We start from the raw sequence: 21,797 nt of genomic DNA on the forward strand, positions 1-21,797 counted from the left end.
CCAAAAGATGATCTGGAGAGCTACACCTGCTGACTCATTGTGATGTGTTTCACACCTGGACAATGAGGCTGCAGGTCTCCTGCAACAGTCCTGGGAGGAGCACAAACAAGGTATTCTTGTTGCTCAGATTCTTTGATTTGGATTCCTGCTTGCCATTGTAGCCCCGGTGCTCCTGTGGGATTGTGGAAATGGGCCTTTGGTGGGTTTGTTGTGCGCTAAAACATTTGGATTCGTTACCCAGTGTGCAATAAGCCAAATAATAATAAGCAAAGTTTACCATCGGACATTACTGTTCCTCTTCTTTTGCCAACTTGGCCCAATTCCCCTTGGCATGTTGATTACCCCATCCAAGTTCCTTATATTCCAGGATATTCTACACAATAGATAATGCTAGTTCTACATTCATACAATCCAGGTTACGGAACAGTGACTGGACCTAACAATAGTTGCCCTAGTAACAATTCCCCCCTTTGAGACTTATCTAACTCATATTATATGAGTCTCATCTTATTGCTTCCTAGGTCTATTAGTTTAGATCTTTACCCACAACTTTAGATCCAGAAACCAAGTCAGACATTGCCAGGCTTCAGAAAACCCATATGAAGCTATCAATTCAAAGTGGGTCTTCTGGCTCCAGGGATTCAAAAACGTTTCTCAGTTTCCTTAACTGCCTGGTTTCTCAACCAACAAAAGACTGCCATTGCTTTTAACCCCCTCATTTTCTAACTTAATGAAACATAACTTTAGCAAAAAGTATATCTATATATATATGCAGTCCATTAACTTTGGTGATTTTCAACTTTGAAGGCCCTGTTTTTTTTCAGTTTTCCATAGCTGTGGAGGAGCAGCTTTCACTTAGGTATAATGAATCCATGAATCAGTCTCTCAGTGCTTCATAGCAGTATTTGTCATTAACAGCAGCGGGTATAGTCCTTTCCACTTTTCAGCTAGGAGGTCGTCCCTCCAGGTTCGCAGTTAAACTTGATCTCCAGGAGAAAAGTGTACAAAAGGAGTGAACCAGTGCATCCACCATAATCGGCACCCTTAATAGTACGCATCTGTGGATGAGACTCAAAGCTTTTGTTAAAGGCAAAATATAATCAGTAAGTGCTTGATTCCCAGTTACACGCATCTAATTGGATTTTCCAGTTAAATTTACAGCATATGTTTTTCCGTATAGTAATCCAAACAGGCTTACTTTTTCCCAAGCCCTTGGAGTTATCCATGAAACCGTGTTTCTTGGCACAATTTCCTTATTTGTCCTTTCAGTGTTTGGTTCGTTCTCTCTACTTGGCCACTAGATTGTGGCATCCATGGGGTACATAAGTCCCATTTTATATTCAATACTCTAGACATTTCTTTAGTAATCATTGCTACAAAATGTGGTTCCCTATCAGAAGACTGGCACTCCAAATCTCAGTATTATTTCTTTCAATAGACATTTCACTACTTCCCTAGCCTGATTGGTTCAACACAGGTATGTGATTCAGAACAGGCAGGCAACAGGAACAACCACAGACTTGCAGCTAAAATACAAAGAGTAGATTTATTCTTGTTGCCTTGCCAACCGGGGGATCCCTGAAGCAACACCCAAGCAGAGGCACATGAGCAGAGGCTCACAAACGGGGACACAGGAACTGCTAAACAGGGTCCATGCTAGGAGATCACCAGCCTGCTAGTTTCGCCTGTTTTTATCAAGGGTTCATACAGGTGCAGTTTTTACCACTGTGCTGTGATACTCACTGTGCTTCTTTGATCTTCTCTGTACCAAGGCCAGGAGCACAAACGCATCCAATAGGGTGCCCCGAGTCCACCAAACACCTATGTTATCTATGCACAGATGTGCTACTTGCCAAACACACAGAGCACAAACAGCATCAGTCATAATTTATATGTTTTCTACATTGCTGCTCTTCAGACTTTAAGCATTCCCAGCTGCAAGGTCACTTGAGCCTATTTACAATCCTCTGTGCCAGTCTTCCTTTCTGATCCCATCCTCCTTGCCAATCTTCCATTTTTAACCCATTCTTCCCAATAACGGGAAAACTTCTGGCCAAACAGAAAATATAATTCAAGTAATTCCCTTTTTTTACCTCTCTAGGAGCAGGTTTTACCTGTATTTTATGATTGTTTTTAAGGCACAACTCATAATTTTGAGTTATACTTTCTGCAATCAGTAACATCTTAGTTCCAATAGCATATCTTTTGACACTCTCTACCAGAGCCTCAGCTCCCATATGGGTTTCTGGATAGACCTGAGTCATAAGTTGTCTCGTTCTTTCTGGTGTAACAATGCATTGTCCATGGGCACTTATCTACCATCCATTTGAGTCTTTCACACATTTTAATAGCTCAGCCAGCTTGACTTCCTTTTCTGTATATTCAGGAACTGTTATCAGTATTTTTCTAATGGGTAGCAGGAGATTTTATAGTCATCTCATGTCATGTCCCGTTGTTGTTCCCCCCCCCATGGCTGCTCGTTTGGCAGCTTCATCTACCTTTCAGTTTCCCTTAATAATATCTGAGTTGACACTTTGATGAGCTTTGCAGTGTATTCTGACCACCACTTTAGGTTTCTGAACTGCCTCAAGTAGGTGTTTGTTGAGGATTTTTTGAAACAGCAAGGAGGCCATGACTTGCTGCAGCTAAGCAAACCAAGCCACCAGGACGACTACGAGGAGTTGCCATAATAATGTTCCCTTATTGCCCAATTGAGGAATTAAAAATGTTGTTGCCAGCAGCTGGCTTCAAGCATGGGATCTATGTGACTGCTAATCACAAGGGGGTTGTTTTCTTGCAGGTGGGGTTGTTTTCTTGCAGTTGTTTGTCTGAGTGCTTTCGACCAATAATCTTGTGTGAGACTCTATCCGCCCCTGCTAAATTTGCTATAAAAGTCAGGCTATTTGGGTAATAAAGAGAGAGCATGATCTGACCATATTGGTATGTGTCATGACTTCGGCCGTTCTTCCTGCAACAGGTGTTCAAGACCAGGTTGGACAAGGCCCTGGGCAACCTGATCTAGTGGGTGGCATCCCCATGGCAGGGGGGCTGGAACTAGATGACCTTTAAGGTCCCTTCCAACCAAAGCCATTCTATGATCTGTGATCTATGATCAGTGCATTACTGGCATTACTGGTAACTTCTTTTTCTTCTTGCATGTCATGATAAAATGTCTGTTCTGTTTGGCTATGTGTCCACTTGTATTGCTTCTGTAGTGGTGAGAGATTTGGAAAGCAGAATCTAGTGAAGTGAAATTCTGAGCTAAAGGGGAAAGGGATTGTAACAAAAGACTCTCCATAAAATCTTATTGTCCTTTATTATGACCAGTACTTTCTAAAAATAAACCAGCATTGAAGATTTGGCAACCACTCTCAGAGAGATTAGGTCTTGCAATAAATACATTCTAGGACATCCTCCTTGCCCCCCTCCCCGCCAAGGGTCAAAAAGGTATTTGTGCTTTCAATTAAATGTCTTTTATGCCCACAGTCTTTTGAGAACCATTGTGAACAACTTGAATGTATGCATGAAGAGAACAGTTTAAGAACCTGGTTTTGCATCTGTTGTGGTTTAACCTGGCCAGCAGCTAAGCACTACACAGCTGTTCGCTCACCCTCCCCTCTCCCTCTCTGGGATGGGAGAGAAAATCAGAAAGAAATGAAAGCCTGTGGGTTCAGATAAAGACAGTTTATTAGGGCAGAAAAGAAAGGAAAATAATAATAATAATAATGATAATAGTACTACTAGTACTAATGTGTACAAAACAAGTGATGTACAATGCAATTGCTCACCACCCCCTGAACAAAGCCCAGCCTATCCCTGAGCAGCCGGTCCCCCCACCCCGACCAGACACCAGTGTGTTATCAACATTATTCTCATCCTAAATCCAAAATGCAGCACCCTACCAGCTACTAGGAGGAAAATTAACTCTATCCTAGCTGAAACCAGGACAATATCCACCTCTTATTCCATATCATTTATGTCATACTCAGTTTACACCCTTTCCAGTACGTTCCAATTAATCACCACTTTTCATATATGTATATACAATGTCCACTGAGTTTGTGTAGTCCGTGACTGACTTCGGGCGCCATCTGTCACAGCAGTTTTTTAGGGCAGAAGAGATGGTGTGTGATGTTGGATTATCTCCAGTTAAAGCCTGTTCTCGTTCCATCACACCGCCGTGCTTATCCAATTCTATCAAAATTCATTCATCATCACCTATGTGGCTGTTACTGTGATACCATTAATAGGACACTGACATATAGCAATCATGGTAGTGATGACATACAGTATTTGATAATAATTAACTAATACAATTCAACTCATGGACTATTCTCACACAGTATTAAATCCCCTTGAGGTACACACTGAACCTCTCCATTCCTTTGCATTACCTACCAAGTGCATCCTGGTTTTTGAGCAAAAGCAATCCCATGAATGGGTTTGCCTTTTCCTGAGGCAGGAATAGCCCAGACTGTCTTCCCCAGCATGTTTTTTATGTGCACTACAGGGACTTTGTCCCCTTCTACAGTGCGTAACAGGTTTGATTGGGCAGGTCCAGCTCGGTTGGCAGAACCCCTAGTGTTGCTGCCAGTTGCTCTGCTTCCATTGTTGTAACCACCCTCACGGGGCATTTGCTACCATCTATGAACCAGTATAGAGATAGAGAACTGGTCACTTTTCTCATTCAGCAATATCTAAAGCCAGCTGGATGGCTTTCACTTCTGCAAACTGAATCGATTCACCTTCTCCCTCAGCAGCTTCTGCAGCTTGATGTTGCAGAACAGAATGAGAAGCTGAGAAGTCCTTGGCTTAGTGTAAGCACTGCTCTGCAAGAATTAAAACATCAGTGCGATATCAACATTATTCTCATCCTAAATCCAAAACACAGCGCCATACCAACTACTAGGAGGAAAATGAACTGTATCCTAGCTGAAACCAGGACAGCATCACAGCCAGGGTTCCTCTAAAAAGACAAAGCTTGCTCCTGGGAGAGTTGAAGATGGCAAAAAGGTTTACCTGAAGTATTGCAGTCTTGACTGATTAGGGAAGAGAGTTATGTCAGGACTGTAAGTGCCATCTGTTTCTCCCAGAGAAGCAGAGAGTAAAATTCCTCAAAAGTGTTGAGTTCTACTATCAAAGTGATGCTTTACAGAGTACTTAAGACCTAACATATTGTGTGGAATGGATTTCTCCTTTCTGGCTTATTAACCTGTCATCTATCAAACTTTAAGACTGTCCTGCAAAACTTGTAAAGGACTTTTTAAGGCATGCTTCTCTCAGGTGCATGCGAAGTCATTGAGAGGAAAAATAAAAATAATAAATGAAAGTCGCTGTGGCAGTAAGGTTCCCTTAACTTTAAGTGTGTGTTTAGTTTTAAGGTAAAACTAAACAAAACAAAAACTGTAATGACATCTCCCAAAATACTTGGTAGGAATAAGGAGTTTCTCTCCTCTGCCAAACCCCTACTCTCATGCTACCTCAGTGGATGGTCTCAGTGGTGATACTTTAATGAATATTCATATCTGATTTCATTCTCCTTCCCACACTTCTCTGGTGAGATGAATGAGAAGTTGCTTTGAGGATTCAAAGAGCACTAAATGAACTTAATTTTACATGCAGGTACATACAAGCAATTAGTAATCCTGTGTAACCAGACCTACTCTCTGTGCTGGAACTGACATATAAAGAGAAGTTTTAAAGCTGAAGGGATTGCAGATGGGATTTGAAAATTTTACTTTTGGTTTCTGTGGTATTATTAAAAGCAAAATTATAAAGTGGGTCTTGAAAAGGTGCTAAAATTAACAATTTCATTTGAACACATTTACTACTTTAAACTCGTGGCCATCTAGATACAGGATTAGAGTATGATATTTAAAGTATAAGAATCCTTGTTAAGTGATCAACTTTGAGTGATGTGGTTTGTGATTTGTTTAAAGTTGTTTTTTTTTTGTGTGTTTTTTTCCCCCCTCACTTTGTTGTTTCAGATTTGTCCAATATGTGCAGCGTTACCTGGAGGGGATCCTAATCATGTCACAGATGACTTTGCAGCTCATCTTACACTGGAACACAGAGCTCCTAGAGATTTAATATCCTTTCTTAAGTTGAGGGAAAAGGATTAGATTGTTCCATATGATAGCTGTAACTACTTGTTTTGACTTTTGTAGTCAAGCTACATCTGTTTTGCTTATTTTTTAGAATTGGTATTTGGTTGTTGGGGATCTGCATGTCTGAAAATACATATATATATAATCAGATTGTGAATGGGCTTTAGGTGTAGCTAGCCAATGTTGGTGTGTGTTTGTTTTTGTTTTATTCCTGATAGCCAAGCCTTTTAAAGATGTTTCTGACACTAATCTGCTTCTTTCTGCACTGCAGCTTTTACCCTCATTGGTCTTTAGTTCTGATGCCATTTTTGTGTATGTGAAAGTAATACAAATGCAGTAGTATATTATAGATAATTATGTGATTGAAAGCAGTAAAACACAAAAGTGAAAGGTAATGCAATAATTAATGTGTGCTCTTGGTAAGAACAACAATAAAAATTTGTAGATTATTTTGAGTATTTATTTCCTAATTTTGATGTTAAAATCATAGAATCATAGAATATCCTGAGTTGGAAGGGATGCATAAGGAGTCCAACTCCTGGCACCACACAGGTCTACCCAAAAATTCAGACCATATGACTAAGACTACAGTCCAAATGCTTCTTAAACTCTGACAGGATTGATGCTGTGACTATGTCCCTGGGGAGCCTGTTCCAGTGCATGACAACCCTCTCAATGAAGAATCTCTTCCTGATATCCAGCCTGAACATCCCCTGTTGCAGCTTGACTCCATTCCCTTGAGTCCTATCACTGGTCACCAGAGAGAATAGATTGGAGCCTGCCCTTCCGCTCCCCCTCGTGAGGAAGTTGTAGACCGCAATGAGGTCTCCCCCTAGCCTCCTCTTCTCCAACCTGAATAGGCCAAGTGACTTCAGCCGCTCCTCATGTCTTCCCCTCTAGGCCCTTCACCATCTTTGTAGCTTTTCTCTGGACACTCTCCAACAGTTTCACATCCTTTTTGTACTGTGGTGCCCAGAACTGCACACAGTACTCGAGGTGAGGCTGCACCAGCACAGAGTAGAGCAGGACAATCACTTCCCTCGACCGACTAGCAATGCCATGCTTGATGCACCCCAGGATACAGTTGGCCCTCCTGGCTGCCAGGGCACTGCTTGCTCATATTCAGCTTGCTATCAACCACAACCCTCAGATCCCTCTCTGCGGGGCTGCTTTCTAGCGTCTCGTCACCCAGCCTGTACATATAGCCAGGGTTGCCCCATCCCAGGTTCAGGACCTGGCACTTGCTCCTGTTAAACTTCATGCGGTTGGTGATTGCTCAGCTCTCCAATCTGTCCAGACCTCTCTGCAAGGCCTTTCCAACCTCAACAGAGTCTACAACTCCTCCAAGTTTAGTTTTGTCAGCAAATTTGCTCAAAACACCTTCTAGCCCTACATCCAAAACGTTTATAAAGACATTGAAGAGGAATGGCCCTAAAATGGAGCCCTGGGGGACCCCACTAGTGACCTTCCGCCAGTCTGATGTGGCGCCATTTACTACAACCCTTTGAGCCCTGTCCGTCAGCCAGTTGCTCACCCATCATATGATGTTTTTGTTTAGTTGCATGCTGGACATTTTGTCCAGTAGGATCATATGAGAAATTGTGTCAAAAGCTTTACTGAAATACAAACAGATCAGAACAGCTGGTTTCCCTTGATCAGCTAGATGGGTGTTCTTATCATAAAAGGAAATCAAGTTAGTCAAACAGGACCTACCCCTCGTGAACCCATGTTGGCTGGGACCAATGACTGCATTGTCCCCCAGGTGCGCTTCTTGTTAAGATTATCTAGGGATAATCTTCTCCATAATTTTACCAGGCACTGACATGAGACTGACAGGCCTGTAGTTACCAGGGTCTTCTTTCTTGCCCTTCTTGAAAATTGGCAAAAAACATTTGCCACCTTCCAGTCTACTGGGACGTCTCCAGATTCCCAAGATTGTTGAAAAATAATTGAGAGAGGTCCCGCAGTGATGTCAACCAGCTCTCTGAGCACCCTGGGATGAATCCCATCGGGACCCATGGACTTGTATGGATCCAGGTAGAGCAGCAAATCCTGCACACGTTCAAGGTTGAAGAAGAAGATCCCTAGTCAGCCAAGCCGGCCTTCTGCTCCGCCTGCTTGACTTCCAGTAGTTTGGAATTGCCTGATCCTGTGCTTTTAGGAGGCAGTGCTTAAAGACTGACCAGCACTGATGGACGCCAATGCCTTCAAAAGCAGCTTCCCAGGGGACCTTGCTAACTAGTTTCCCGAGCAGCAAATCCTTATGTCTATTGAGAAATGTGCTCTGATTAACATGCATCATCAGTTTAAAGTACCTAGTATAAAACTTTGATCCAGAAGGCAGAAAATCCATCCTGACATTTTTTAAACATGATAAAAAGCCTGAAAAAGATTAATTTGCTGTTAGCAGCACTGGGTACCTTGGGTTCAGATCTATAGGTCTGACTGGCACTGTAGCTGTGGTTGCATTACACTTAAAAAGTTGAATCATTATTCACCTAGTAAATGTTTTTGCTGTTTAATACTTGATAACAAATGTCTTTCCTTAACTGCTTGTTTATGATGAATCTAGTGGTGTTCGACATGTACGTAGAATGTTTCACCCAGGCCGGGGTTTGGGAGGCCCTCGTGCACGTAGATCAAACATGCACTTTACTAGCAGTTCCACTGGTGGGCTTTCATCTTCTCAAAGTTCATATTCTACAAGCAATAGAGAAGCCATGGATCCTATAGCTGGTAAGAGTTGTAACCACTGATTTTAGCCCAATTTCCTTCTTAAATAGACTTTTAAATAAAATCCAAGATGATAATAGTTGCTTTGTTTTTCTGTGTTTTGAAGTTGAAAGTGTATATATGTTTCCCACTGTCATCGTACTTGAAGGATGTTTACTGATGAACAGTATCCTTGATTGGATTGTCTACCTGGAACTTCTGAAGCAAAAACCACTGCCCCTTTAGCTTGTGCTTTTAAATTCAGAGACTTCTAGGCTCATTCCCATGACTGACCTGTTCACAGGTGGTATAAAAGAATGGTTGAGGTTGGAAAGGACATCTCAACATAATTTAGTCCAACCCCCTGCTCAAATAAGGTCAGCTATATCAGGTTGCCAAGGACTGTGCCCAGTTTGGTACTGAATATCTTCGTGGATGGAGACACCACAACCTCTCTGGACAACCTGTTATGGTATTTGACCACCCTCACAGTAGAAAAGTGTTTTGTTGTTTTCAGATGGATTTAATTTGTTTTAATTTTGACTCTTGTTCTGTCAGTGAACACAACTGAAAAGAATCTGTCTCCCTCTTCTTCATTCCCTCCCATCAGATATTTATAGAATCATAAAGTGGTTTGGGTTTGAAAGGACCTTAAAGATCATTTAGTCCAACTCCTCTGCCATGGGCAGGGACACCTCCCACTAGATCAGGTTGCCCAAAGTCCCATCCAACCTGACCTTGAACATTTCTGGGAAGGGGCATCCACAACCTCTCTGGGCAACAAGTTCCAGTGCTTCACTACCCTTAGAGTAAAGAATTTCTTCCTTATATCTAATCTAAACCTACCCTTTTTTAGTTTTATGCCATTACTCCTTGTCCTATCCCTACACTCCCTGGTAAAAAGTCTTTCTTCATCTTTCTTATAAAGCCCCCTTTAAGTATTGGAAGGCTGCAATAAGGTCTCCCTATAGCCTTCTCTTCTCCAAACTAAACAACCCCAGCTCTCTCAGCCTTTCTTCATAGGAGAGGTGTTCCAGTCCTCTGATCATCGTGTCCCTCCTCTGGACCCACTCAAACAGGCCTATGTCCTTCTTATATTGGGTGCCCCAGAGCTTGTTGAGTGTACTCCAGGTGGGGTCTCACAAAAGCGGAGTAGAGGGGGAGAATCACCTTCCTCAACCTACTGACCATGCTTCTTTTGATGTAGCCCAGGATACAGTTGGCTTTCTGGGATGCAAGCGCACATTGCTGGCTCATGTTGAGCTTCTCATCAAACAACACCCCCAGGTCTTTCTCCTCAGAGCTGCTGTCAGTCCATTCTCCACCCAGCCGGTATTTGCTTGAGATTGCCTTGACCCAGGTGCAGGACCTTGCACTTGGTCTTGTTGAACTTCATGAGGTTCTCATGGGCCCACTTCTCAAGCCTGTCAAGGTCTCTCTATGATGGCATTCCTTCCTATTTAAATGTCATCTGTACCACACAGCTTGGTGTCTGCAAACCTGCTGAGGGTACACTTGATCCAACTGTCCGTGTCATTAATAAAGTTGTTAGCCAGTACCAGTCCCAATACAGACCCCTGAGGGACACCACTCATCACAGGTCTCCATCTGGACATTGAGCTGTTGACTGCAACTCTTAGAATGCAAATATCCAGCCAGTTCCTTATCCACCAAGCGGTCCATCCATCAAATGTATGTCTCTCCATTTTAGAGACAAGGATGTTGTACAGGATGGTATCAAATGCTTTGCACAAGTCCAGGTAGATGACATCAATTGCTTTTTCCTTGTCCACTGATATAGTCACTCCATCACAGAATGCTGCTAGATTGGTCAGGCACAAATTGCTCTTGGTGAAGCCTTTTTGGATGTCTTAAATCACCTTCCTGTCTTCCATATATCTTAACATAGCTTTCAGGAGGGAGGATCTTTTACATGATCTTTCCAGGCACAGAGATGAGGCTGAGTGATTGGTCAGTAGTCCCCAGGGTCCTCCTTTCTACCCATTTTAAAAATGTTTGTGATATTTCCCTTTTTCCAGTCACTGAGGACTTTGCTTGACTGCCATGACTTTTCAAATGTGATGGAGAGTGATTTGGCAACTACATCAGCCAGTTCCCTCTGGACCCTGGGATGCATCTCATCAGGCCTCATAGACTTATTTATGTTCAGGTTGTTCAGGTGGTCTCAAACCCAATCTTCACTCATACTGGGAGAGACTTCATTACCCTAGCCTTGAGGTTCAGGGACTTCAGAGATGTGGGAAGAGTAGATTGCCAGTGAAGACTGAGGTTAAAAAAATAACTGTTGAGTACCTCAGCCTTCTCCATGTCTATTGTCACCAGTTCTGCCATCTAATTTATCAGGGGGGTACATTCTCTTTAGTCTTCCTTTTCTGGCTAATTTACCTGTAGAATCCCTTCTTGTTATTCTTTGCATCCCTTGCCAACAAGGTCAGCTCCAGCTGTGCCTTGGCATTCCTGATCCCATCCCTACACATTCGGGCAGCATCCCTATACTCTTCCCAGGCCACATGTCCCTGCTTCAACCAGCAGGTCCTTACTCAGCCATGCTGGTCTCCTGCTTTCCCTGCCTGATTTCTTACATGTGGGAATGGAGGGCTCTTGTGCTCTATGAAAAGTGTCCTTAAAGAGCTGCCAGCTCTGAACAGTTATACACATCGATAAGATTTCCCACTTTAGCCTTCTCTTTTCCAGGCTGAAGAGTCCCAGGTCTCTTCACCTCTCTTCATATACATGTATGAATATATTTTTAAATGTAGTTGTTTCTAACCACTATTACCTACTTCAACTTTAATTTGCTGTATGCACAGAGATGTTTATGGAGGAAATTAAGAATCTTTATTTTTTTTTAGCACAAACTAAGTGTGTACTTGGGTTCATTGAGATGAAATTAGCTCAATTAGAATATTACTGATAGACATTAAAAAATGTAAACAGCACATCAGATTAAAGTTTGAATGTTAGGCTTGCTGATTTTTAGGAGGTCTTTTAAGTCTTTTTAAATTCTTAATTAATTGTATTTTTGTAAGTATTTTGTGTCATATTTTGGATAATTTTAGGAGAATTTTGAAGGGCAAGATGTCTCATTTTTAACTTCCAACAATCGTGCAGACATGTTTTTAAGATTTACAGATATAATCTGTAAGTATGTGTTGAGTTTTGTAATTTTCAAGAATAATTTCTCTATAAAGATTTTTTTAAATGACCAAGAAGTTGGTTTATAAAAGTTCTATAATTTCTTCTAATACAAAATCTTAATGGCATCAATATTACACTGTTATGGGGAAAGATGATAAGTGTCAGGAAAACTTAAGAACTTCCTGCTGTTATCTGCCTTTATTTTAGTTGCTGGAAGGGCATGAATGTTTAAATTGGAGCTTCTCATTGTTGTTGGGCTGTGATTCCTTGAAAGGCAGTGAGACAATTTAAGAACACATCACTCTAGAAAGAGGAAGCTGCAGCTCTACCCTCCCTCTTTCTATAAGCATAGTCCCCTTGCCTCTGTTGTGCTGGCTTGAGTATTCTTCAGGCCCTCTGTGAGCTGATTTAACTCATTGAAATGGCAGAAAAAAAGTAGTAGAATAATTTAGATTAGAATGGACCTCTGCAGGTTGTCTAGTTACAACCCCTGCTCAAAGCAGAGATCAGGTTGCTCAAGGCCTCTTTCAGTTGAGTTTTGAATGCATCCAAGGACAAAGATCCCACAACCTCTCTGGGCAACATGTTCTAGTATTTAACAACCTTCATGTTTAAACAACCCTTTAGATGTAATAGGAATTTCCCATGTTTCCTTCTCTGACTCTTGTCCTATTGCTGTATACCTCCGAGAAGAGTTTGGTTTGGTCTTCTCCATATCTTCAATTGGTAGTTTCAGAGTAATTTCAGACAGAAATAAGATTTCTTCAAAAGTAGTCTATTCCAATCTGAACAAACCCAGTTCTCCCCACTCTTTCCTCATGTCCTGTGTGTTTCAGCTTCCTGATCATCTTGGTGGCCCTTCACTGGACTTGCTCCATTATGTCCATGTGTCTCTTGTCCTGGGGAACCTAAACTGAACACAGCACTCTGGATGTGGCCTTGACAGTGCCAAATAGAGGGGAAGAATCGCTTCCTGGGACCTGCTGGCTGCACTCCTACTAAAAATATTGCAGCAAAAGAGGAAAAAAAGTTTTCTTTTGTCTTAGTGAGTTAAGTTAAGTCATGTGTTTGAAAAGCACTAGAGTTCATGCAAGAAGGGAGGATGTTTGTGTGTCCTGGAGTGCAATACTTATTACTGTTACAGTGGATGTTAGTGCAGCTCAGTTAAATGTGAAGTGACTGCCTTGGTTTCAGCCTCACAAGGCCTTCCCATTTAGGAGCATAAAAGGTGTAATAAAATGGCATTCCTTTGAGTCTTGTCTTTTTTTTTTTTTTGGGGGGGGGGGGGTTGGAACTTATTTATTTATTTACTTATTTATTTGCATTTTGAGAATGTAGTGCCATCTGATTGGGTGTCTATCTCATACCAAGCCTGTGTCTCAAGCTCAGATCTGCTACTGCCATCTGATTGGGTGTCTATTTCATACCAAGCCTGTGTCTCAAGCTCAGATCTGCTACCAGGGTACAGTTAGGCTATACTCAAAGTGATTTTTTTCAAAGTGAGGATAAGTACAGCAGTCTTGATTGACAGCGTTATTAGTCTTCCCTTTTTATTGGGGTAATAATTAGCACATACTACCAGAAGTTAGAACTTGTGCTTGTAACAGATCTCTAAACATTATTTATTTTTCTCTTTGTTGTAGTTGTCAGTAATTAATGAAATAAAATATTATTGGTAGCTAATCTTGATATGATTAGCTGTGCTGATTAAAAGTGACTTGAGCATTCCAAGAGTTCCTGATGAAAGAGCAACTGCATTGGGCTTTATTCCCCTAAGAAATGCCTAGTTTCAAAGGTTTATATCTTGAAAGTAAGATGGAAGAAAAATTTTTATGACCTATAATAACGACTTGTATGAGGGTTGGGTAGATGGAGAACAAATTAATCTTCTGTCCTCCTTGCATCAAACACATCAAAGTAGTACTCACAAATTTGTTTGGAATATAATCTGTAGTAAATGCAACTGTACTGAGTTTACTGTAGTAAACTGAGCAATAACTTATTATTAACATTTATTTTAGGAAATGCTTAGCATGGACAGAATTTGTCGGTCTTGAACTTTGGAAGAAAGCAATTCATGCCATATTTTATTTATTTATAATTGTTATAATTTCTTTATTTCCAGCAGAGGTCACGCACAAAAAAACACCGCTGAACTATATATTTTCTAGAAATGTCTGAAAAGAGTCTCTGATTTTTCTGTCTTTCTGCAACACAGCTACCCTCTGGAATATGTATTAAAGGTGGATTTGGGCGGGAGAATAAAACCACCAACTGAAGTGAAAATTGAAATGGTTTCTTAGTAACTACTTTGACTCGAAGATAACATTTTAGAAAATTGTTGCACAGGATATTGCTTATAGGACATTTCTCATAGGTTGACTCTTATTGGTTTAAAAAGCTTTAAGCTTTGAATCTTTTATGCACAGTTCTTTACTCTAGATGAGTCTTAATCTTCCTTGCCCTATGGGTTTTGAGATATGGGATGCTTGTAATGGATAGCCCATGAAGCTTTCCAAATCAATATTTGTTCATTAATTTCATTGATGAAAGGTTTTAGAAAGCAAAATAATTGATATACTGGTATTCAGGACATATTTATGTTGTTGCATGGTATGTATTCAAGCAGATTTCACCGTAGAAACTTTTCTCTCTTCTGGCAGAGCTTTTATCTCAGTTATCAGGCGTGAGACGTTCTGCAGGGCAGCTCAATTCTTCTGGCCCTTCTGCTTCTCAGTTACAGCAGCTGCAGATGCAACTGCAGTTGGAGCGACAGCATGCTCAAGCAGCAAGACAACAACTGGAGACTGCACGCAATGCAACTAGACGCACTAATACAAGCAGCATCCCCACCACTCTTACACAATCTGTAGCAGCAACCAATACATCTAACACAGAAAACATTCAACAGACTATCCAGAATTCCCAGTTTCTTCTTACAAGGTAATTTATTCTAGGGGTTTAACTCTTCTACCATTTCTGTTTTCCTTGTCCCTGTTATAGACGGAGTTTGGTGAAACTACTATGCATTTAGTTTGGCATGTGCTTTAGTATAGCAAAGTAGGGTCTTTAACTACAGATAAATATATCCCAAGATTAACAGGCCAATCAGTGAATTTTACAGAATACGCTGATGTTAGAGGTCAATAGCTGTTGTAGAATATCTGTAATTCATAACTTAATGTAAAAGAAAAATATTTCACACTTTAGTGCAGCACCATTAAAAGCAGTAAACTTCATCCACTTAATTGTTCTTAAACTTGATTACTGTGTACTTAAAGATGTGGTAGTAGCCTGTGCTTTGTCAAAATATCAGAATAACATTAAATAGCACATGTTGTGTACTGAATCATAAGAAATGTGATGTGTTAACATTTTTCAGTTTATGTGCAGTTAGGTATTTATGCACAAACTTATAATACAGTCACAAAAATTAGATAGAACCACATCGTTAGGAGTAAAGCAAAACCAAGGAAATGCTATCTGAGTAGTAGTTTGTAGCTGGCCTGAAGGGAATTCTTCTATTTTCAGAAAAACAACTCCCAAGAGTTGGCTGCAGAAATAACCCATGGAGTCTCTGTTCGTGAAAGTGAGAGGCAGTCTCACAGGGATGCTGCATTTCATCTATGTGTCTAGGAACGTATTTAAAGCTTTAGACTGGAATATGGATTAATTGTTTTCTGCAGGCCTTGGAAAGGAGGTTAGTCTGTGGTGGTTCCACTCGAGTGGGTAGCCGAGCTCTACCACAACCACTCTCTCACTCCCCCTCCTCAAAGAGGAATGGGAAGAAAATATGATGAAAAGGGCTCAAAGGTTGAGATAAGGACAAGGAGATCACGCAGTAATTATTGTAACGGGCAAAACAGACTCGGCATAGGGAGACAGTAAGATTTATTGCTTATTACTAACAAGCTAGAGAAGTGAGAAACAAAGGAAAGAAACCAAAAGCACCTTCCCCCCCCCATCCACCCTCTTCCACCTCCTCCCCCCGAGAGGCGCACGAGGACGGGGGAATGGGGGTTATGGTCAGTCTATAGCGCTTCTTCTCCGTTGCTCCTTCTCGGTCACTCTCGTCCCCTGTGCTGTGGGGTCTCTTCTACGGGATGCAGTCCTTGATGAACTGATCCGATGTAGGCTTCCCACAGGCAGCAGCTCTTCCCGAACTGCTCCAGATATGGGTCTGTACCACGGGGTCCATCCCTCAGGAGAAAACTGCTCCAACCTGGCTCCCCCATGGGCAGCAGCTCCTGCCAGGTCACCTGCTCCTGCGTGGTCTCCTCTCCACGGGCTACAGGTCCGGCCCGGAATCTGCTCGGGCAGGGGTCTTCCACAGGGGGCAGCCTCTGTCAGTGCAGGTCCACCTGCTCCACCATGGTCTCCTCCACGGGCTGCAGCACGGAACCCTGCTCCACCATGGTACTCCATGGACTTCAGGGGGACAGCCTGCTTCACCATGGTCCTCACCACAGGCCGTAGGGGACTTCTGCTCTGGCGCCTGGAGCAGCTCTCCCCCTCCTTCTTCACTGACCTTGGTGCCTGCAAGGCTTTTTCTCCTCTCACTCTCCCAGCTGCTGTGTGGCGCAGCATTTTTTTCCCCTGTCTTAAATATGCTCTCACAGAGGGGCAAAACAACATCACTTATTGGCACAGCTCTGGTCAGCAGTGGGGCCCTTCCCAAACATGGGGCAGCTTCTAGATCCTTCTCACAGAAGCCACCCCTATGGCCCCCTGCTACCAAAACCTTGCCACGTAAACCCACTACAGTCTTATAACTTGAGCTATATAGCTGTATGAGTTGCTTACAGTTTCAGCCATGGAACTTCTGACAGATTCCTATTGAAGTTTGTAGTTGAGGTACTATGTTTTTGTTTCCATTTGCAACATCTCATTTTCAGTCCTGCTGTGTGTCTGCTCCTAGGCAGTGAATAAATATTACTTGCTGTTTTTCAATTTCAAAAGAAACATAAGGAATATTGCTTTACTAAACTGTGCTTGTTTATCCTACTACTTCTTATAAAACAAGAGCATTTACAATAATATGTTTCAAACTTTTATGCTGATAATGTTAGGGGAGAGATCTTAAAAGGTAGTGTTATTTAATAGGAAATCTGTAATTAAGGCTGAAGGTCAAATACAGGTTTATATATAAAATATTTTGGATCAAAAAAGCAAATAAGGAACTTACTATTAATAAGCAGAATACATAGCTGTTTCAGAAAGTATAGTTAGATCCTAGAGTTCCTCTGTAGAAGAGTTGCCCACACTTAGTCCATCTCTTCTGGGAGGTTTAGAATATTGATTTTCAAGATTCAAATGGGGGTTTTGGGTGTTTTTCAATTGTATGTTGGGAAAGAGAACAGATAATTAAACAGTTGCTGTGTCTAGATACCTGGGTTGGAACAAGTTATTGCTGTCATGCTTATTTTTATCTAAACTCATAATAATATCTCAATCCAAAACTTTTTGAAAATAATAACTTTAATGAAAGTATGTGCAAATGTCAGTCATTGATCTTGTGAGCTAGGATAGAACTGGAGTAAGTTCCTCAAATCCCTCTGAAGGGTAAGAAACTTTGGAAATAGCTATTTGTTCCTTCAGCCTTAGAATCCACTTATGTGAATTTTTTTATAGTAACTAGGAGCAAGTTTGTTAAATGTCTGTATTCTTGTTGCATCAGGAGTGCCAGGCATTGTCAGATATGCATGTGTCAAAAGTGCAGTAGTACCTAGGCTGTTTTCAAACGGAATGATTTTCAGATGTTATTCAGCATGCATCAGTCCAACTGTTAGGCTTAGTAATATCATCAACAATATCATCAATGGGCTGTCACTAACTGCAGGTCTTCTCTCTTTCTGTGCTGCTATGCAGGTTGAATGATCCTAAGATGTCAGAAGCAGAGCGTCAGTCAAAGGAAAGTGAACGGGCAGACCGTAGCTTATTTGTTCAAGAGCTTCTACTATCTACTTTGATGCAGGAAGAAGGTTCCTCCTCAGATGAGGATGAGCGGGGAGAAATTGCTGATTTTGGTGCTATGGGCTGTGTAGATATTATGCCTCTAGATGTTGCTTTAGAAAACCTAAATTTAAAAGAGAATAATAAAGGAAATGAGCCTCTTCTGCCTCCTTTTTGATGGCATCCCATTTTGCAAACAATGTCCTCTGTGCTGTATTTGCCAATGAAATTGGACAACAACTATCTTGGGTTTGTTTTGGTGATTGTAATTTTAGGTCTGTTGCTCTTGTTACATTGTGTACATTCAAAGGAAGAGAGAAAAGATATATATGATAATCATTTCCACTTAACCAATTTTTACTTTTAGCAGGTAAATATAGGTTGCAGTGCAGAGAAAAAAGTTCTGTGTCCCGTAGCTTGACATGCAAAAAGCTCTCCTAATACTCCACATTCAAACTGAAGGGGAAAAAATGAAAAATCTCTAATGAAGCTGCTGTGTGTATTTATGACTATTAATGAATAAAAATTGCTTGGATGGTTTACCTTAACTACTGCATGATGTTTTTTGCAGCGTGCATGAGTTTTAGTGACCTTGTCATTAAAAAAAAAAGTACAAGTAGTAAAAGTATAAAATCCCAAAGCTTTCCTATTATTCAAAGGTAATGTGACAAAAAAGATTAATACTCACTAGCAGTTTGTAGCGATGAAGTAGCCTTTGAGTAACATATGACCAATGACCTTTTCTATGTACTCTCCCTGTGTATTAATGCAAACTCTGCAGTGGGCTATATTGTTATTTCCAGGGTGTGGTGTTTTGCTATACTGTAACCACTATGATGCCCTGTTAGCCATCATATTCATATGGAATTCAACTTTTTATACATCAGTAGGAGACAAAAAAATAACAAGGGTCACTACTGGGAATCTACCACAAAGAGCTTCTGTGTGCCCTAAAAACAAATTTCATTCATAATTCTTAAAAGCTTTCATTTTTGTGTTTAATTTCTTTTAACTGTTAAATATACTTTACTTAGGTGTAGATGTTGCATATATTCACTGCTGGGGGAGAGGGGGAATTAACCTGGATTATGTTATCTTAGTTCTAAGTCTTCACAGTCCTTATCATTTTGAGTTATTTATGTATTTGCTTCATAGCTTGCAGAGGCTTCTCAGTATCAGGAAAGCTTGAGGATTTGATTCCCAGATATCTCCATATGTTATAATTGAGTTCTTAATGCTAATTTCCTATTAATCTTTATTTATTGGGTTTTGGGGTTATATTTCTGACATAAAAAAAATAAAGTGTTTTTGAGTCATACCACCTACTTGCCTATACTGTTAATCCTATATGCTTTTAAATTAGTTTTTGTGTTGTGGGGTAGACCTCCTTTGAACATTCTTTAATAGTTTTGTATCTGTCTTATATTGTGGCACCCAAAACTGCACACAGTACTCAAGGTGAGGCCGCACCAGTGCAGAGTAATGTGCGACAATCACTTGCATCGACCAGCTAGAAATTCTGTCCTTAGTACATTCCAGGATATGGTTGGCCCTTTTGGCTGCCAAGGCACACTGTTGAGTCATAAACAACTTGCCATCAACCAAAACCCCAGATCCCTTTCTGTTGGGCTGTTCTTCAGCCTGTCGTTCCCCAGTCTGTATGTACATCCAGGGTTGCCCCTTCCCAGGTGCATCATCACTGGACTAGGGAAGTGATTGTCCCCCTGTACTCGGCTCTGGTGAGGCCTCACCTCGAGTACTATGTTCAGTTTTGGGCCCCTCACTACAAGAAGGACATGGAGGTGCTTGAGTGTGTCCAGAGAAGGACAACAAAGCTGGTGAGGGGTCTGGAGAACAAGTCTTATGAGGAGCGGCTGAGGGAGCTGGGATTGTTCAGCCTGGAGAAGAGGAGGCTCGGGGCAACCTTATCACTCTACAGGTACCTGACAGGAGGCTGTAGCGAGGTGGGGATTGGTCTATTCTCCCACGTGCTTGGTGATAGGATGAGGGGGAATGGCCTAAAGTTGCACCAGGAGAGGTTTAGGTTGGATATTAGGAAAAACTTCTTTACTGAGAGGGTTATTAGGCATTGGAATGGGCTGCCCAGGGAAGTGGTGGAGTCACTATCCCTGGAGGTCTTTAAAAGACATTTAGATGTAGAGCTTAGTGATATGGTTTAGTGGAGGACTTGTTAGTGTTAGGTCAGAGGTTGGACTAGGTGATCTTGGAGGTCTCCTCCAACCTAGATGATTCTGTGATTCTGTGAAAAGAAGCATGGCTAGGAGGTCAGAGGAGGTGATTTTCCCCCTCTACTATGCTCTTGTGAGACCCCACCTGGAGTACTGTGTTCAGCTCAGTTTCTGGATGAAAACTTTGCATAAAAATAACAAGAAGGGTTTCTATCCGTACGTTGGCCAGAAAAGAAAGGCCAAGGAAAGTGTACCCCCTCTGACAGACAAGAAGGGAGAACTGGTAACAACAGACATGGAGAAGGCTGAGTTACTCAACAACTTCTTTGTCTCAGTCTTCACTGCCAGTCAGGCTTCCCATGTCTCTCATTTCCCTGAAACTGTAGGTCAGGGCTGTAAGAGCAAAGTCCTTCCCACTGTAAGTGAAGAGCAGGTTTGAGTCTACCTGATGGAACTCTGTTCCCATGTGTTGAAGCCCAGGTTGGATGATGCCCTGGGCAACTGGCTCTAGTGGGCGGCATGGTGTGTGATGTTGGATTATCTCCAGTTAAAGCCTGTTCTCATTCCATCACACCGCCGTACTTATCCAATTCTATCAAAATTCATTCATCATCACCTATGTGGCTGTTACTGTGATACCATTAATAAGACACTGACATATAGCAATCGTGGTAGTGATGACATACAGTATTTGATAATAATTAACATAATACAATTCAATTCATGGACTATTCTCACACAGTATTAAATCCCCTTGAGGTACACACTGGACCTCCCCATTCCTTTGCATTACCTACCAAGTGCATCCTGGTCCTTGAGCAAAAGCAATCCCATGAATGGGTTTGCCTTTTCCTGAGGCAGGAATAGCCCAGACTGCCTTCCCCAGCATGGTTTTTATGTGCACTACAGGGACTTTGTCCCCTTCTACAGTACGTAACAGGCTTGACTGGGCAGGTCCAGCTCGGTTGGCAGAACCCCCAGTGCTGACTAACCAGGTGGCTTTTGCCAAATGTGTATCATCCCAAAGCTTGAATGTCCCAGCACCAATTGCCTTCAGTGTAGTCTTTAACAATACATTATATCACTTGATTTTCCCGGAGACTGGTGCATGATATTGGATGTGATACACCCACTCAATACCATGCTCTTTGGCCCAAGTGTCCATAAGGTTGTTTCAGAAATGTGTCCTATTGTATGGCTCGATTCATTCTGGGGTGCCATGTCACCCTAGGACTTGCTTTTCAAGGCCCAGGATAGTGTTCCGGGCAGTGGCATGGGGCACAGGATATGTTTCCAATCACCTGGTGGTTGCTTCCACCATTGTTAGTATGTAGCGCTTGCGGTTGTGGGTTTGAGGGAGTGTGATGTAATCAATCTGCCAGGCCTCCCCATATTTATATTTCAGCCATCATCCTCCATACCAAAGAGGCTTTAACCGCTTGGCTTGCTTGATTGCAGCACATGTTTCACAATCATGATTTACCTGTGCAATAGTGTCCATGGTCAGGTCCACCCTTCGATCACGAGCCCATCTGTATGCTGCATCTCTGCCTTGATGGCCCGAGGTGTCATGGGCCCATCGAGCTACAAATAATTCACCCTTATGTTGCCAGTCCAGGTCCACCTGAGCCACTTCAATCTTAGCAGCCTGATTCACCTGCTAGTTGTTTCAATGTTC

At 41.8% G+C, this 21,797-nt stretch overlaps 1 protein-coding gene and 1 long non-coding RNA gene across 5 annotated transcripts in view; both read left to right on the forward strand.

Annotated features, from left to right (window-relative positions):
- The window catches only part of LOC311426314 (E3 ubiquitin-protein ligase KCMF1-like), a 127,895-nt gene extending 109,417 nt beyond the window's left edge, over positions 1–18,478 (forward strand). For 2 of the 4 annotated variants that reach the window (XM_084502723.1, XM_084502725.1), the window contains exons 4-7: positions 5,988–6,103; positions 8,680–8,843; positions 14,642–14,921; positions 17,847–18,478. In XM_084502723.1, coding sequence (XP_084358849.1) covers positions 5,988–6,103; positions 8,680–8,843; positions 14,642–14,921; positions 17,847–18,108 — 822 coding nt within the window. In that variant the 3' untranslated portion in view covers positions 18,109–18,478. Of the gene's footprint in view, positions 1–5,987; positions 6,104–8,668; positions 8,844–14,641; positions 14,922–17,846 lie in introns of all 4 variants that reach the window. The other 2 variants (XM_084502724.1, XM_084502726.1) reach the window with 1 other exon arrangement.
- LOC311426441 overlaps positions 1–21,797 on the forward strand; it is a 290,718-nt gene that overhangs the window by 246,534 nt on the left and 22,387 nt on the right. The window lies entirely within an intron of this gene.

The sequence above is a fragment of the Aythya ferina genome, assembly GCF_964211825.1.
Source record: "Aythya ferina genome assembly, chromosome: W".
Classification (NCBI taxonomy): domain Eukaryota; kingdom Metazoa; phylum Chordata; class Aves; order Anseriformes; family Anatidae; genus Aythya; species Aythya ferina.